General features: G+C 49.3%; 1 protein-coding gene across 1 annotated transcript in view; it reads left to right on the top strand.

The window, feature by feature from the left end:
• Window positions 1-7,948: 7,948 nt before the first annotated feature.
• Bmf (Bcl2 modifying factor) overlaps window positions 7,949-18,275 on the top strand; it is a 20,529-nt gene continuing 10,202 nt past the window's right edge. Inside the window, exons 1-4 of the mRNA XM_021150201.1 lie at window positions 7,949-8,089; window positions 8,459-8,588; window positions 10,614-10,910; window positions 12,378-12,541. Of these exons, the coding sequence (XP_021005860.1) occupies window positions 7,967-8,089; window positions 8,459-8,588; window positions 10,614-10,910; window positions 12,378-12,541 (714 nt within the window). The 5' untranslated portion in view covers window positions 7,949-7,966. The remainder of the gene's footprint in view (window positions 8,090-8,458; window positions 8,589-10,613; window positions 10,911-12,377; window positions 12,542-18,275) is intronic.

Below are 18,275 nucleotides of genomic sequence, written 5' to 3'. Positions count from 1 at the left end.
GGGAATATTCAAACTATAAGCCCTGAAACAAACCTTCACACAGATAAGAAAACAAGCAAGCTTGAGGAACACTGGCCAAGGAATTGGATTCCAAAACAAGATCCTTTCTTCTTCCCTCTGAAAACTTGCCTAGTCCCAAAACACAGTTAAGAATGACCATCTAAAGAGAGGCCCATTGGACTTGCAAACTTTATATGCCCCAATATAGGGGAATGCCAGGGCCAAAAGAATGGGAATGGGTGGGTAGGGAAGTGGGGGGCGCTATGGGGGACTTTTGGGATAGCATTGGAAATGTAATTGAGGAAAATATGTAATAAAAAATATTAAAAATAAAAAAAAAAATAAAAAAAAAAAGAATGACCATCTATCTGGTAGATGCTGGAGAGGTCAGTAAGAATTTATACTGAGAATTTATGCAGAGGTCATAACTAGACCCCTCCATAGGTAGTAATAAAAGTTTATTAGGGATCAAGCTACCAAGGCTATCTCTGGGTGTGTGGGAGCACAAAATTGCAGAAAGCAAGTAAATTTTATATGATAGCAAGGAGGGGGAGGCTTTGAGCTAATACAGGCTTGTTTGGATTGACCCGGAACTAGATGTCCAAGGTAGTTGACATGTGGGTTGGATTAAGGGAGGTTCCTGATAAACAGAAAATCACATTAGAAAATCCATGAAGGATGTTGAATTTAAGACTCCGTTTATCTGGTAACAATCCTGTTTAGGACATTCTCACCAGCACTACCATTTGGGGAGCCCAATGTGGACCTAACAGTCTTACATACTTTATACCTTCATTGTAAGAGAGGCCAGCCAGACATGAAACAGATTTTATTAAACTATAAGTCTATTATAAAACTTTTTTGGTGATCTTCTACAGCTGGGAAATTCAGGATTATTTTGGTGTTTAGTTTTGTTATTAAAAGGTCACATGCCTGCTGGCGATGACGCCTGGAGCAGCCTCAGAAGCTGGTCTGATCGAGGGGAAGAGTTCAGAATTCATAGACTTGCTCCTTCAGTGCTTAAGGGTATTTATATCTAGAATAGACTTGGTACATAAAAGCCTGAAATGACCTGATCACCACCCAGGTTCACGTTGTAGCTTGACATTTCTTTAGACAAACTAATCCATTAATAGCAATTAAAGCTGGGCTTGCCAAAAAAGGACACTTTCATATTTATTCAAATACTAAACCGCGCCAGGTAGAGAATGATAGAAAAAAGAAACGCACACACACAAACAGTGCTCATCTGTAACTACATTTGTGTACACAGATACATTGGCCCAAACATAAAACACACATGCATATCACATAAAAAATTATTAAACAAAATCTTACCTGGTTAGGTGTGGTAGCATCCAATAGTAATCCCAACATTTGAGACTCTGAGGAAGGAAGATTACCATAAACTTGACTACCAGTTTAAACTAAATAGTATAAATACATATATTCTATACAGTGTGTATGTATAGCAATAAACAGTAATTCAGGCATACACCAACCATTTTCAAATGGGGAAGATAACCTTAAGATTAGTGTTCCTACCTGGAGATTTCCACTAACATACGTCTTAGTCTTTTGCTGGGTATGGTAGCATATCCCACCACTCGCATGGTGATCCAGTACTCGGAGGGCTGGAGGCAGAAAGGTCTTGAGCTCAAGATCTTTCTGGATCTTGATCTTAGCTCAAGAGAGACAAATGGAGACCTTACCTCAAAAAAAAAAAAAAGCCAAAGTTGTGGAGTGTTTTGAACTGGTAAAGAGCTGGCCATGGTCATCGTTGTGGCTCAAGGTGAGACCAGAGAGAGGCAGAGGATTCTGAAATTAGCCAGAAAAGAGATAGGAAGGCTAAGAGATCAAAAGATCTGTGGGAAAGAGAAGAAAGCAAGGAGGGAAAGTTCAGAGTGGGCAGAAAGAACGATCTATCTGAAGTTCTAGAAGATTCTATAGAAACAAAGGAAGCATGCAAGCAAATGCAGCACCTACTGGACTCAGATACCACACCAGAGACTTTCCACCTGTCTTGACAGCTCTCTGTGTTCACCTGATAGCAGGACCTGACCCAGACATGTGGGCCACAGATCCTTGAAAGGTAAATGTAAGTTGATAGTGACAACCTGAGACTCTCTTCCTTTGGGTGCTTCTTGTTCACAGAAGGACTTTTCTTTGAGCCCATAGGATCCCTAAGTGATTATTAGCTATGAAAGTCCCTTCAGCCAGAGCACACTCTACCCATCTGGTCCTGTTTGGAAAAAGAATGAGGAAGACCTACTGGTCCTACACAAAACCCATCCCATCACACGGTATTTATGCACAGTAGCCTGAACCCACAGGGTCAGGGCAGGGTTAGGAAACAGCGTGGCAGACAGAGGATGGAAGTAGGAACTGAAAATATGCCCCAGAGCAGAGCGGGAGCTGGGGCTGCTTCCTGTGCATGATGCAACAGCTTCTGCCACAGGTGTCGTTGGGCAGACGGTGGGAGTGTCTGCCACTGACAGGTTGAAATTGACATCATTAGGCTGCTTCAGGCGTGGCGCGCCTATTATAGGGACAGTGGGGTGGTTATCATGGGTGGAGGCAGGGCTTGCCTGCCTTTAAGTCAGTAGATAGAGCTGACAATTTAAATCATAGTTCCATTTACCTGCTGCTGGAGAATGACCTTAGTTTCCTTAAATGTAAAATAGCTCAGTCTGGGGTTGTCAAAGATGGGATGAGACCCATTTTGTAGCATCAGGTCTCCCTCCCTCCCGTGAGTGCTGCATGGTGGGAAGGTTGGTTCAGCTCCAGCAGAAGGACCAGGGAAGAACTGAAATGAGAGGCTATTGTAAGCCTTTGGCTTTTTGGGCTGTTATGGTTTGGGTTTTTTGAGACAGGGTTTCTCAGTGTAGCCCTGGCTGCCCTAGAACTTGCTCTGGAGACCAAGCTAGCCTTGAACTCTCTTGCCTTTGCCTCCAGAATGCTGGATTAAAGGCCCCACCACTTCCCAGCTCAGCCTTTGTTATTTTGTGGGTTTTTTGTTTGTTGAGTTGGGTTGGGTTGGGTTGGTTTTGGTTTCTTGAGACAGGGTTTCTCTGTGTAATAGCCCTGGTTGTCCTGGAACTGTCTTTTAGACCAGACCAGGCTGGCCTCAAACTCACAGAGATCCACCTGCTTCTGCCTCCTGAGTGCTGGGATTAAAGGAGTGAGACATCATGTCTGGTTTTAGTTTTAACCCCTGCTGTGGCAGACTTCCCTTAAAGGTCCACGTGACAAGGACTTAAGTGTGAGTGTTGGAAGGCCATGCTTCGGTGCTGCTAATGAGAATGAACGCCAGATCTGATGTTTGATGTGGGGCTCCTTCTAGTCTCCCTAGTAACAGGTGGGCTTGGGGAGCAGGGGAGAAGTGGGACATCGGATCTTTCTAGATATCTCCATACAGGCAAAGGCAAAGCCAGCAGGGAGGAAGCCCAGCCTCCCAGAGAAGCTCTTTTTCTATTGCTTATCTAGTTTTTTGCTATACTCTGCTCCTGTTCCAAGTGTCCCTCTGATCCTGGGTGTAGTGTGTAAAAGGTCACACAGTGTGTATGCTCAGGGATACCCAGGAGACCTCTAGATGCTGGCATGGGGCTTAACACTCACTGTTGTTACATGTTTGATAAACTCTCATCTATTCCTCATGGCTAGAGACTTATTCCTATTCCAGCCCAGTAGGGGCAAAAGTTAGGTGGGAAGCAGCTGTTCCAAGTTGCTTTCCCAACCTACACCCCCCTGAGTACCAGGTTCAAATCTAAAGGACACTGGGTTGGTTACTTTTCTGTCACTGTGATAAAACACCATGACCAAGAGCAACTTGCAGAAGGCGTTTACTTGACTTAACGTTTCCAGAGGGATAAAAGTCCATCCATCGTGGTGGAGAAGCATGGGAACGTGGAGTCGCATGCTGCCAGGAACAGAGGGCTGAGAGCATAAATCTTCAACAGCAGGCGTGAAATGGAGGAGGAAGAAGACTGGGAATGGCTCCAGGATTTTAATCTCAAAGTCTCAAAGGAGAAGCACTGCCTTAGCGAGGCTGCACCACCAAAACCTCCCCAGGCAGCTCTGGGGATCAAGTGTCCAAATGCCCGAGACTATCAGGGCGTTCTTGTCCAAACCACCCCAGATGTTAAGTTAGGAGAGATTGGCCCCGCCCCAGCACAGCATCAGGATTCCTTGCTAGCAATCCATCTCTTTGGTTTCTGCTGGAGATTCCTGTAATTTCTCTGCTAATCTCAAAGAACAGGTGGAGTGATGTACTGATGCACTTCTGTCCTAGAGAGGCCACCCTCTTCTGGTGTTGGTGAAGCAGAAGGAAGGAAGGAAGGAAGGAAGGAAGGAAGGAAGGAAGGAAGGAAGGAAGGAAGGAAGGAAGGAAGGACACTTTGGTTGGAACGTTCTAGTCCTTGAGAAGATGAAGCCAACTTTTTTCCCTTGGTCTAGGCCTCAGGTGGGAGAGGAACCCAAAGCACAGCTCTGGTACCTGGCTTGGGATTTTTTTTTTTTTAAGCAAACTGTCCGCACTGACAATGACCTTATGATGTCCCAAATATGGACCAGGGTCAGTTGACCTTATCTCTGCCTCCTAGAGGGATTCCCTCTGCAGATGAGCACCTAAGGAAAGCCAGGTGTCCCGAGGACAAACACAATTTAGACAAGACACTTACTGAGATGCCCCCAGGCTGCTTTCTTTCCTACATTGTAACACTAGTTTCTGTTCCGTTTGAAATGGGAAACTGTGCACTCCTGTACTCCCTCTGCAAATGTGTACTGAGCAGTCTCTGAAACAAGACTGAGCCTATGCTGGGTGCCACAGTGCACAGGACCCTGAACTCCACACCTATCTTCTACATTGGGTTTCTGAATCCCGAGATGCTGTCTCTCCAGCATATGAGTCTTCTACCTGAATCCCCAAGAACATAATTAGTGAGTAGTAAGTCCACTACCCTGCACATCAAGTTTCTCCATGTGCACAACTTGCAGAAGCCAATCTGTTCTGGAATATTCTTTGAAATCACAGCAATCTTCCTACCATACCTCTTCAGTGCTGGGATTACAGCAGGTATTGCCTCCACACTTGTCTAGTTTATTATTGTTGTTGTTATTGTTTTGTGGGGAGACAGACTGATGCATAGAGAATTTGCCAAGGCCTGAATAAGAATGGTCCCTGTAGGCTCATATATTTGAATGCTTAGTAACCAGGGAGAAGAACTGTTTGAAATGATTAGAAGGATTAGGAGATGTGGCTTTGTTGGAGGAAGTGTGTCACTGAGAGTAGGTTTTGAGGTTTCAAAAGCCTATGCTAGACCCAGTCTTACTCTGCCAGTGGATCAGGATGTAGCTTCTACCTACATTTCTAGCACTGTGCTATCATCCTGTCCACCATGATGATAATGGGCTAATCATCTGAAACTGTAGCCAAGCCCCCAGTTAAATGCTTTCTGTTATAAGAGTTGCCATGATCAGGGTGTCTCTTCCCAGCAATAGGACAGTGACTGAGACAGATGCCAAGAGATGCACTTGAGCCAGCCTTAGGCACTGGCCCAAGTGGAACACCAATGGTGAGGATGAAGGGAAGGGATGGAAGGAGCAGAGGTGGGCTCCTCATGCTTTGCTGAACTACATGTGGCATGGGTCCAAGGTCACCCTGACCCTCTGACATTCTCACTTGGCCAAGCCTCTTGGAAGGATAATGCACCTCCCTTTGGCTCCAGCATCTCTTGTTGGACAGTTATCAACTCCTGGCAGGCTTGGGCTACTGGCCAATCCTACTTGACCCTTCCCTTTGTCTTTCCCCTCATTCCTGTCCTCTGGGATTAGCATTTTCTTACATGAGCAACCACAGAGCACAGCCCTCTGCGGGGCTGCTTCACTCTTCTTTCAGATGGGTTTTGAGAGAATAAAGAAAATAATAGACAGTAAAAGCCCAGGAGCCTGGCAGGAGGGTGCATGCTGCAATCCCAGCTTTTGGGAGCTGGAGGCAGAAGGTCATCATTGGCTACATACAGAGCTTGAGGTCAGCCTGGTACACACAAGGCACTATCTCAAAAAAAAAAAAACAAAAAACAAAAAAAAAACAAAAGGGGGGTGGGCTCTGCAGTGAAGAGCACTTGTTGCTCTTGCAGAGGACTAGTGTTTGGTTCTCAGCACCCACATGGTGGCTCACACCCATCTTTAACTCCAATTTCAGGAGATTCCACCCCATCTTCTAGTCAGTCCCCTGGGGCATCAGGCACACAACTGGTCCACACACATACATGAAGGCAAAACACCCACACGAATAAAGTAAAAATAAATTTATCTAAAAACAATTTAAAAAGAAAAACAGAAAGAAACCAAAGTAAATAAATAAAAAATATAAAACAAAAAATAGCCAAAGAAAATTGAGTCTGGGAGCCCCAGATCCAGCCAGCTTGTATCTTAGAGCAGACTGTAACTAAGCCCAGCTTCTCTGCTTTGCCCGTGTCTCTATTGCAGCTCATTTAGGCTATGGCAGGGCTTGGTTCCTTTCACTGATTTCTGCGCCCCACCCCCCCGCTCCAGTTTTCCCCAAAATTCATCTTCTGTAAAATCTTTGCTACCAGTCCTCTATAAAATAATTCCTTGGGGCTGAAGAGATGGCTCAGTGCTTAAAAGCACTGGTTGCTCTTCCAGAGGACCCAGGTTCAATTCCAAGAACTCACACGGCAGTTCATAGCTGTCTGTAACTCCAGTTCCGGACGGAGGACACGCTGTCACAATGACATACAGGCAAAACACTAATGCACATAAAATAAAAATTAACAAATTACTTTTAAAAATACAGACTCCTCAGCCTGGTATTCCAGGGGGCACCTCTGCAATCTGACCTGAATCTACTTGTCCATACCCTCACATCCTAAATCATAGTGAAGATGCCAGAGAGCTTGATGGGGGGAGGGGGGGCACGGCGGGGCATGCAGCTGACCTTGCTTTCCAGACATGTTAAGTACTTTATTCTAGCTCCCTGACCTCTCTGGGTCAGGACTGTTTTATTTGGTTTTTATTTAGTGAAATATTCCCCATTCTTCAAGGCCCGACTCAAAAGTCTTTGCATATTATCCCTAAAATAGCACCATTCAAGCTGGTTTCCATCATTCACATGTGAAGTATAGGTTCATTGAGGTCAGGCACCAGAAGTCTAGCACTTAGACCAGTACCTGGCACATAGTAGGTGTTCAAAAAAATGTAGTCATCCCTAGATTGGCTATAGTACACGAGATGCGTTTTGCTTTCTTAGCAGTCCAAGAACAGCTTTCTGCTGCTGCCATAGATAGGGTTGTCCGAGCTACCCCTTTGATTTCCCCTCTGCCAGAGTCCTTTTTTCAACAGTGATCTTCCACAGTCTAGAAGAGAGGACATGGCCTTTCTTTGCACTTGATGGATCCGAATGTCATTTGGTTCTAGATGCAGACACACGTGTTCTCCTCCAGCTTTCCTCAGACATGCCCAACAGGAAAGAGGGCGTTCTTTTTGTTTTGTTTTTGTATTTGTTTTGCTTTTTTTTTTATTAGGGACCAGCAGCTCGGTTTTTTTTTTTTTTTTTTTCCGCTATATATTACAAGGTGAGTCTGAAAACTCCCAGTCTCCTCCTGAGCCGGCTTTTTGGAAGTCCCGCAATAACTCAGCCCATTTCCAAGTAGACAAAAGTCACTTAGGCGTCTTGTCCCCCACTACCTAGTAGAGAACCTAGGGACTCTCTGTCGTTTCTGGGGCTTGCATTAGGAACCGAATCCTCACCCTCTACAACGCTCCAATTGCGCTTCTGACGGAGGTCAGAAATGCACCCGGCCCCTTATAATGTTTCCAAGTGAAGGTTTGTACATTGGTGACTGTCCCTGGCAGCTGCCCAGCTTGAGACTTGGACCTCCACTTGCCATTGGTCAGTGGTTGGAGTGACGAAAAGAGGGGCGGGGCCTCATCAGCTGTTTGCGGGATGCCCGGAGCGGGCGTATTTTGGAAACAATACCGCGCGGTGTGCCGTGGCCTCCTCCCGCGCCAGCTTGAGCCTGCAGCAGTCGCTGCGGCAGCCCGCGCCACCACCTCCCACCGCAGCCCGGTGAGCGCCCGGGCGGCCGGGGGCTAGGCGGAGTTGGATCGTACCTCCTCCGGGAAGTGGGGAGCGGAGTCGCGCAGCGCGTGGGGGCCCGGGGAAGGGTTTGGACTGCGGGCATCTGGGGTGACCACGGGGAGTTGGGGTGCAGGGATGTGGGAACGAGGTGCAGAGCACAAATTTGTGGTTGCTGCTCCAAGAGGGGCTTTCGGGAAGCATTTGGAATTCGGAGTTGAAAGTAGGTGAGCAAATGATTCTGGGGTCCACTGCCAAGCTCCGGGACGCTCTGGCCTCCGGGTGTAACTGTGGGGTGGGGCCGTGAGTTGTGGTGCATTTTGCCTCCCTGCGGAGTCTGAAGGCTCCTCTTCTTAACAGCTGGAGTTTGCCCCCTTCTTCCCAATCGAGTGTGGGCACCAAGCCCCCCGAGTGTTCTTCACCCTGGACCCTGGCGCAGAGCCCTGGCATCACAACTCGGAGGCTGAGACGCTGTCCTGGAGTCACCCAGGTGTGTGTGCGTGTGTGCATGTGCGTGCGCGTGTGTCCTGAGATCTTAGCCACTATTGAGTTCAAGGTATCTGGCTAGTGCTAACTCCTAAGAGGAGGAGTTTATATTGAGCATCCTAGTTGGATCGCCGAAGTTCTGCGATGGCTCCAGCGGACTTTAAGCCCTTTGCTAGGAATAAAGAATTCCCTGGCGGTGCTCTCAGGAAGTGCCCTCTTCTTACCAGTCTGGACTTTACCACTTTAGCTCAGGGAAGCTGAGGGTCTCCACTCTTCCCCAGTTTACTTTTGACTTTGCCCAGAGCCCCTCCGAGGTTCACACTAACTGGAGAGCCACCTGCAGTTCTAGTGCAAAGTGGGAGGGGGGGGTCTCCGCGTTTTCAGAGCCACACCCTCTGGCTGCACCTCCCCCACTGTCCAGTCTAGGCAAGGGTTGAACTTTGGGGCTTTGCTGGGAGGGGGAGGGGAGTGATAGGCTTCAAAAGAAACACCAAGACAATGACTCCTGCTTGTGATTGGCTCTGGAGAGTCCCTACTTTGGTTGGGATAGCCACACTGCGAAGAAGAGGTTGAAGGACAGAAGAAGCTCTGCTAGGTGACATCTCTTGGTCCTTTCATCTGGAAACTTTACGCTGGAGTTACCCCTTTCCTATCGGAACAATAGCAGGCATGGCGTCATTCTCCAGGGAAGAGGGCACAGGACTACGGGTAGCTCAGGGATGGGATGGGGTAAGGCTTGGGGGTTGAAGCAAGAACCTCACAGGGCTTGCATTTGGGAAAGTAAGGTTTCTGAACCTAACTGAGATTTCTGTAAAGACTTAACCCCACAAACTACTTGGCTTGTCTTTCAAAGGCAATAAAGTGGGGATCGGAACTCCCTGGAATCCCCAGCAGTCTGACGATGACAAAATTTGTCCTTGCATCTCCTTAACCATTCAGGTGCTTGTTGATGCTTCTGGTTGCCCCAGGGGCCCTAACTGAGGAGAGGTCAGCTTGGAAGTTCAAGCTGCCGGGTGACTCCAAGTGCAGAATTTCATGAGCTGTCAGGTGGAGCGAGAGGAACTTAACACTAAGAAACAGCCCCACTGTGTAGGCAGGGAGAGAGCGCTCAGCAGGAGGACTGAATTTCACTTCCTTCTGCGAGGCACTTTGCACCTATCTCAGGTTCAGCTCTGGCAGGAATGGGAGGCTGAGTGGACGAGAATTGGAAGTCACGAAGATTAGCGAGTAGAATTAGCTGGACACTTTGCTAGAGGCCGATTCAACCCTCCAGATTAACCTGTGGTGAGCAGGCAGCTTTGCTCCTCTGGACGGGAGCTAAGCCAGCTGGCCAGCTGGAGTGACTAAGTTACGTCCCCTGTTCCAGGACACACTCACCACACCACAGAGCCTGTTTGTTGTGTTGTGCAAGGAGGGGGTGGAGATGTGCAGCAGGGTGGGGCTTAGCACGTTAGGAGGGAACCTGGCTGCTCTACAATTCCTGGCTCTTGTTTTTGCTGCATAGCCTGGAGTTCAGACTTCGCCGAGAGCCTGGAGGTTCCTGCTTAGGAAGTGTGTGTGTGTGTGTGTGTGCACATAAGTATGTTGTGCACTTTGTATAGTCAGTAAGTGTCCCCTTCTGAGCCTCCACAGCCACTTACAGAGGCTAGTCTTGCTTCTATGTCCCCAGGTACCTGGTGGTAGCACCTGATCCTACTCTTGCTGTTGCTCACAAATCCTCAGTGTCAAACTTTGTGACCAGCCTAGGTCAGAGGAGGGGGTGGAGTGGGAGGTGGGGGGAGGGTGGCTCTGGTGGGTACAGAGAAAAGGCAAGGAGGGGCCCTGACCATAGAGGCCACATTTTGGGGGTGAATGTCACCCTTGGTGGTGTTTTATTACCAGGGTTGTGTATCATCAGAAGTTGGCTTGGCTCCCTCACATAAGAAGAGCAGGGGTGGGGGGTGAGGGGAGGGAAGGAAGGAGGGGAGGGGAATCCTAGGTCTGGCCTCAGTAGGACAGCAGCCCAGATGCTTCCATTGTTCTCTGGCAGGAGAGATGGAGCCACCTCAGTGTGTGGAGGAGCTAGAAGATGATGTGTTCCAGTCAGAGGATGGGGAGCCGGGGACCCAGCCTGGGGGCTTGCTCTCTGCTGACCTGTTTGCCCAGAGCCAGCTGGACTGTCCCCTCAGTCGACTCCAGCTCTTTCCTCTCACCCACTGCTGTGGTCCCGGACTCCGGCCCATAAGCCAGGAAGACAAGGCCACTCAGACCCTCAGTCCAGCTTCCCCAAGCCAGGGTGTCATGCTGCCTTGTGGGGTGACAGAGGAACCCCAGAGACTCTTTTACGGTGAGTGCTCTTAACCTTAGAGATTGGGGGAAAGAGGGGACTTTCCCTCCCTAAACCTGCTCTGTACTATTTCCTTCCTCAAACTGAACAGCCAGGGCTATCTATTCAAGAGCTTTCAGCCTTCCTCACCTGAGCTTGGGCCCCCAATAGAGCAAACTGCATTGTTCTTTCTGTTCTTCTTGAAGGGGTTTCTTGGTCCCTGCAGTCTCCTTTCACATCCTATGTCGTTTCAGTGGCGCTGCCCTTTGGCCCCGGTGCTGATTTGCCTTTCTCGAGGTGGAAGGGAGTTTTAAACCATGTGTCACTGTTACCACTCAGCCAGTACTTATACGGAAGATTCCCAAAGACAGAAGGTGGCTTCCAGTTGCCATTTGGGACTTTCTGTGCTGGGAAGGGGAACTGGAGAAAGAGGTTGGGCCTATCTGGGCTCAGTGCCAGGAGAGGGGCTGTTACCAAGGCTAAGTCAGACAAGACCCCTTCATTTGTGGGCTTAAAGGGTTTGTTTTATGAGAAATATGCCCTCCTCTGGCAAAAGGGCAGGATTAGACACTCGGTCTGTTTTCTTCTTTTAGCACACTGGCCTGTGGAGGGAGGGGAAAGGCTCAGAGGTCATCCTGCTGTGTCTGTGGGAGCAGACGGAGCCCGCTGCACTTAATCTCAGAGGGAACTGCCCATAGGGCACTTCTGGAAAAGCAGTTCTGGCGGGAGTCTGAGAAGCTGGATGAGGCCTGCTTCGGGCTGGAAGAGGGAGGAGGCAGGAAGGTGGCAGGCGCCCCCAGCGGCCGTTCTGGTGCCAGCACTCGGTGAGCCGACTTGGCTGCTCTGTGGGCCTCAGGAGTTTTCTCATCTGCTTTGCTGCTGCTGCTCTGATCTTTGAGTGATGAGCCCAGCTCTCCCTAACTATACTAGAAAAACGAAGGCACTTTTGGGTTTTTGTTTGTCTTGCTTTTCCCTGTCCGCTTTGCACAACCCAGGAACTCTGGAGAGTTATTCCAGAGAAGAGCTTCCACCTACTGCTACCCGAGTAACACATTTAGGTCAAGTACAGCCTGATAAATGCCAGAAGCTTGGCATGGTCGTCACACACGTTAGCACCCTGTGCTATGCCATGGCACTGACAGGACAGTGCTGAGGAGAAGGCAGGGTCTGTATTCTTTCCTGTTTTTCCAGCATAAGTGTGTGTGCATGTGTGCATGTGTGCGCGTGTATATGTGTGTGCACACACGCGCTCATGTGTACTAAATATTTCAGCTACTCCTAAGCTACACCCTTGGCCCTTGTACCAACGTTTATAGTCTTGGGCAGCTGTCCAAGTTTGGCAGGATGCCCTGGTAAAGGCCAGGCTGCTTCCTCTTCCTTCTGTCCTGAGCTTTACCAGTAACTCCGGGTCTTGGCCAGAAAGGGCTGACATGGAGAAGATGGGCTAAGGGGAGAAAAGGCTGAGTTGTGGATTCTCTGTTTTTGCAGGCAACGCTGGCTACAGGCTTCCTCTCCCTGCCAGTTTCCCTGCAGGCTCACCCCTTGGGGAGCAGCCCCCTGAAGGACAGTTCCTTCAGCACCGAGCAGAGGTGCAGATCGCCAGAAAGCTTCAGTGTATTGCAGACCAGTTCCATCGGCTTCATACGCAACAAGTAGGCATGAGGGTTGGGACGGGGGTTTGAGGCTGTTGAGGCTGGGAAGCCGGAGCCAGGGGTTACTAGACCTCTGGGTGTGTTTCAGAGTTTTGGTCTTGGCTACTGTCAATTACGGATGGACCCAGATAGCATAATTAGATGAGTACTCCTGTCCTTGAGAGCTCCAGTTGCCTACTCAGCTTCACAAGAGGTGGAAGATGCTGCTGCCATCACTCCCTGCCAATGGGATGGCTTCCTGTAGTCTGGTTTGACAAACTCTCTGGACCCAAGTGGAGGGCTTGCCTCTTGCAGAATGCAGCAGTGAAACTGAGCAGTTGGGGGTGTGCCTGGCCGAGGAACAGTGGGAAACCAGTAATCGGTCCTGAGATGGGGCCTGAGTGGGGGAAAGTGGTAGAACCGGTTGAAACCTGACACTTTCCAGCTGGGGAGCCAGTCCTCACTGTCTGTGTCTGGGAACCCAGGCACAGGACTCTGGAGATTGTACCTCGGAGTCTCCCCAGACCCGCGGACGGCGGGGCGCAGTGCCTGGTGCTTGGCCGGCAGCCTGGCACCAGCCCCGCCTGGGCGGAGCATCGCGTGTCAGCCGAGCATGGCAGAGTCCATCAACAAAGGCGGCGGCTGGCAGGCTCGTGCTGGAGCCCGTTGTGCCATGGATGGGAGGTTGTCCTGCTTGACAGCCCAGCCACCGTCTGTGCTGGGCCCCCAGGTGCTTAACCCTTCCCAGGCAGGCTGGCTTTCTGAATGGCTGCCAAGGCAAGGGCGGGGCCTGGGGCTGGATCCTTGCTGGTACAGATGCTACCTGGCAAAGCCACAAGACAGGGGAATGAACACAATCTCTACCTGTGGGACTGTGTTCTTATCCTTACACTCTCTCTCTCTCTCTCTCTCTCTCTCTCTCTCTCTCTCTCTCTGTGTGTGTGTGTGTGTGTGTGTGTGTGTTTAGATCACAGGAACAAGTAACTGTCAGGGCTGGGCATAAACCGCAGATTAGATAGGCAATTTTAGATAATTCAGATAACCAGAATAGTTATTGGTAATAGTAACTTTGACTTGAGAGACACACCATTGCGGACAGGAGAGGGTGGAGCTGACCCTGAGTTTTCTGAAAACAGGCCACAGGGTGTTATTGGCTTACTATGCTCTCTGAGAGGGATTGGGGTGCCACAGCTATTTCTGATGGGTTTTCCTAGTCCTTAAGTGATTTGGAGAGAGGTTAGCTCTGTGCTTGGTTATAAGGCTGCCTGGCTAATTGCTGTGGCCCAGCCACGGTCCCCATTCCTTCTATGATTATATTGTTCAATCTTGGCTTAGCGAGTCCCTCCCAGTCCATGTTTGGACGCCTTCTGATTCTTTCCTGCACATTTAATCCACCTTGGTCGTATTCCATGGCTCAGCCCAGCTCACTCATGGTGTCTGGTCCTGACACTGACGAGGATGGGATGACACAGTGGCCATAGTCTCTGCCTCATCTAGAGCATGTCTGGAGGCTTTCTTTCTTCATTTACAATCATCTGGCCTCTGTTAACAGCTGTTTCCCAGGATATCCCCCTGTCCGTTAGTGAGCTCTGGCATGCTGGAGACCAGGCTAGAGGCCTCCTCACAGCTGGTTCAGGAGAAGACCCTGTCCTGAGGTCTCCCTACTCTTCACTGACTGATAAATTAATTCTCCTAGTTAGGGCTGTTCTTTGAGGGCACAGGTCAGTGCTAGATATGGTGCTATTGTCTCATCCAGAGTGCCCCCAAGAGGTGGGAAGGAGAATTGCATGAGAGTATGACTGTTGGCTGCCCTTTTGTCCTTGTAATAGACCTTAGTTGTTGTTATTTTCTCCTTTTCCTGCCCAGTGAGATGTGGGACATTACAATGATGTAGAAAGGCATGCTGGCATATTAAGTGTATCAGTCCTGGCCCCAGGCCAGCAGGTGTCAAACGGCTCTGGGTGTTAGTTTATGTTGGCCATATTCCTTGTGCCTACCTCTAGGCCATTTGTTTTTCTCATATATTTCCTGAGGAGTGTGGTTAAGTGGAAGACTTAATCTGGCTCCCTAGGTTGCTGGTTTAGAGTGGCTCCCCTAGAGTCACAGACAAGAATTTATAGGCAGAAATCAGTCAGGCACTGACCACTGCTAGTTCCTCTGGCATCGAAAGCAGGTGGTGATGTGAATGGTGGTAAAAAGTTCTCTCCCTCCTGCTCTCTCTCCTTCCCTCCGTCCCTCCCTTCTTCCCTCTCTCCTCCCTCTCCTTCCTTCCCTCCCTCTTTTCCTTCTTTCCTTCCTTCCCTTTGCAGGGGGTGGGGGGAGGGAGGGATAGGTACAACAGGGTCTTGCTATATAACTCAAACAGGATTCAGCCTCCCTGAGTTCTGGGATTACAGGCTTGCACCACCGTGTCCCGTTTAAGAGAAAGCCTTTTCAAGCTTGCATGTGTATCCACCTCTCTGCAGGGCCAGGGAGAGAGGCTCTGTTCTTCCTCTTGGCTGGCAGGCTGCATACAGCAGGGATGTCTGATACCTCAGTGACATTGACGTTCCGATGACAGTGATGGGTTCTGAGAGAGTGACCCCTTCAGTTTCTCTGCTGAGGAGGGAGGATCAGATTCAGTTCCTGACAAACTCACAGCTGCCCTGGTCAGGATATCTGAGCCTCTGTGCCTCTCTGTTCTCTGTGAGTGGCCCCTCCAGTCAGTGCAGGCCTAGGGAGAGTCAGAAACTTGTTTCCTTCCCTATGGAAAAGTCCACTGTGGCCAATTCTGATGGGATATTTTCAGACTGTGTTGAGAAGCTCAAAGAGAGTAGCTGCTGTGGGCCACTGAGTAAGTGAGCAAGAGGGTTAGAGTTCTTTATGTTGGAGTTTGTTTTTTTTTTTTTTTCTCACTTGGAATGGAGACCAAGAATGTCTCCATTCATAAAAACAGATTTAGAAATTCTCTAAATAGTAATTAGACATTTTAGAAATGAGAGGACATGTTCCGCTCTTTGTTTGAAACCATCTTCATTTATAATATCAAAGGGAGGATGGTGGACTTTCAAACAGCAGGTCTGGGAAGAATGTCTTCCCTGCCACTTACACAACCTCTGTTTGTGGGCAAATCATTGTACTCATCCAGCCTCAGGTTCCAGTGCTAAGCTGGCAGGCAAGCTGGAAAGGCCTTTGGGAATTGTAATACAGAGCACTATTGGCCTGGGCTTGTAGCTCAGGTAGGAATTAAACACTTGCCTAGCATTCCGGAGACCCTGGCTTTGATGCCCAGAACTGCAAAAAACAAAACCAAGAAACTGCAGTGGCTTGGAGCTTTGAACACATGTAACGAAGGAAGGATGCAAGTTCAAGGACCGCCTGGGCAACTTAATAAGACTGTCTCAAAAAGTAAGCAAGGATGTATAGATCAGTGGTAGGAAGTTTGCCTAGTGTGTGCACACATACTCGATGAATTAGGGATTTTGCCTGGACTTGACTTGATAATTCCTGGGGAGCTCTTTTGGAAGTTGTATCCAGATTGGTTCATCACCTAGCAGCCCTTCTACCCGACATCCTACATCTTTTATTCTGGGAGTCCTTGACTGCTTCCTCACCAAAAAAACTACTCCATGTTGGTCAGTAGTTTTCTGGAGCAGAGACCATGGCTGATGAGGCCACTCTGGCTCTAGAGAGAACAGCCTGGTGCAGGGACCCCAGAGGTTTGTCCTTCAGTGAGAGGTGCCCCCTGGGAAGCCATCTTCTGTCCCAGGAGTAGGAGGTCTATGCAGGACAACGCTGGGGGAAGAGGGGGCCTGGGGGAGGGGTCTCTGGAAGCTCAGGGTTCGTGAGAGTCTGTGCTGGGGCTTGGGGGCCCTGTGTTTGCTCTGTGGCTGGCTCTGTTTATATCACTCGCTATATTTAGCTTCTGAGTCATCAGTGCGGCAGACTGGAGGCCGAGTTCCCCACACACTCTGCACCTGATTGCTCTTTCTTCCAAGAGAAGGCCTTCTAGTTCCGAGCAGTTCATCCCTCTCTGCCCACCAAGACAGGCCATGGGGATGGGAGTTAGCGTTGGTGTGTTTTCAGGGTTGGGGGAGGTGGGAAGACGGGATTGGAGGAAGCACAAAGAAAGAATAAAGAAAAGTGGCTGGTTTGCCTTTTGATCCATGCCTGGCAAGCCAAGAGGGCACATTCCATGACCAAAGCAAGAACAGTCTCCTGTGTGCTGAGAGAAGGGTTCCAACCTTTATCCTTGCCCGGTCTGCCTTGTCCTGTCCAGCAGACTGACCCCATAGAGAAAAAGAACAGTCAGCTGCCAAGGCCCCAGGTTGAGAGTGAGCCTGGGGGTTCGTTCTCCATAGCAGTATAGTCTTGCAACAGGCCCGCCCCTCCTGCTCTCCCCTCTCTCTCCCTCCCTCCTCATTAACTGAGACACTTCCCTCCAGAGCTCTTCAGAAGTTGCCCAGTGGTCTTCCTGAAGCTGGTCTGAGACAAGGAAACTGAAACGCCCGGAGGGAGTTGGGTAAGGTGTCAGGAGTTTCTACTTCCTGGTTATGGAGGCAGTGTTCCAAGGCACTGTCTCCTGCCTTGCCACTTGTCCCCCAGTGGCCAGATCCAGTGACTTCCAGTTGTGTCAGAGGAAGCCCTGTCACCTCCAGCCAAAAAGTGGCAGTTCTAGGCCGTCCTTCCTTCCTTGGAGAAGTGATGGCCTTTGCTTTGGCAGCGCTCGGATCCTCTTTGTACTGTTGCCTGTGCTGTGAGAAAACCCTTGGAAAGTATTCTTTTCCTTTTTCCTTTTGCTATGTTGCTAATCATGGAGTGTCTGGGCAGCGGCTCACTGGGTCCCTGGATGACCCTCTGGGTGTCAGACCCCAAGTTAGTTTGAAAGCCTTGAAACCTGAGCTCAACTGCCTCTGACTACTGGGACCAGTCTCAAAATAGGAAGGCTGGTCCGTCCCAAAGACTGCATAAGTCTGTGCGGGAGGTGGTGCTTGCTGGGGGCAGGGGCAGGCTTAAAAGCAGAATGTGTCTGCTGCTTACTGTTGCCACCAGGCCCAGGGACAAATGTATAGTTCCTCACGTAATGAACCGAGTGGCCTTGAATGTCCAGTCCCATTGTTCCTATTCCATAGAAAACAGGCTCACAGAGGCAAAGCAGCATGCCCAAGTTACTCTGTAAGTGGTGAACTCAGGGCTGTGAGGACTCTGATTCTAAAACAATGACATTTCTACCTCCCCATCTCTGTTTCTGGGCAAACACACCCCCAAAGGCAAGGATATGATGATGGAGCTGTCATTTTCCGCCCTAACCAATCTGACTAATACTTAATCCTGGTCTCTTAATTTCTTCTTCGTTAGATTGTGAAATCGCTGAGAATGAGGTTATATCTGAACAGCCTTTGTGTCCTATAACTCTTAGCTTCCTGGGCTCCGTAGATCCTCAGTGGCTTCAGCAAAAAGCATCTTCCCAAGCTCTGGAGAGTGGAATTTTCCTAAGGTTGCATTATCACTGTCCCTGCTCTCAGCCACAGGCTCTTTCCTTCAGCCTTGGCCTGGGTAGTTTTACAGTCTGACGGGAGACTGAGAGGGGCAGTGTGCAGATCCCTCTGTGGCAATTCTGTAGACCGTGCAATTCTGTATTTTGAAGTAAATGAAGTGGTTTCAAACCATGCTCTAAGGTCCTAATTTCAGACCAGTCTTTAGTTCTATTTGATCTTCCATTAACTCTTTCTCTAAAAGGTTTCTTTCTTTCTTTCTTTTTTTTTTTTTTTTTTTT

Source organism: Mus caroli, chromosome 2, assembly GCF_900094665.2.
Source record: "Mus caroli chromosome 2, CAROLI_EIJ_v1.1, whole genome shotgun sequence".
NCBI lineage: Eukaryota > Metazoa > Chordata > Mammalia > Rodentia > Muridae > Mus > Mus caroli.
This window is presented reverse-complemented; position numbering and strand designations above follow the sequence as displayed.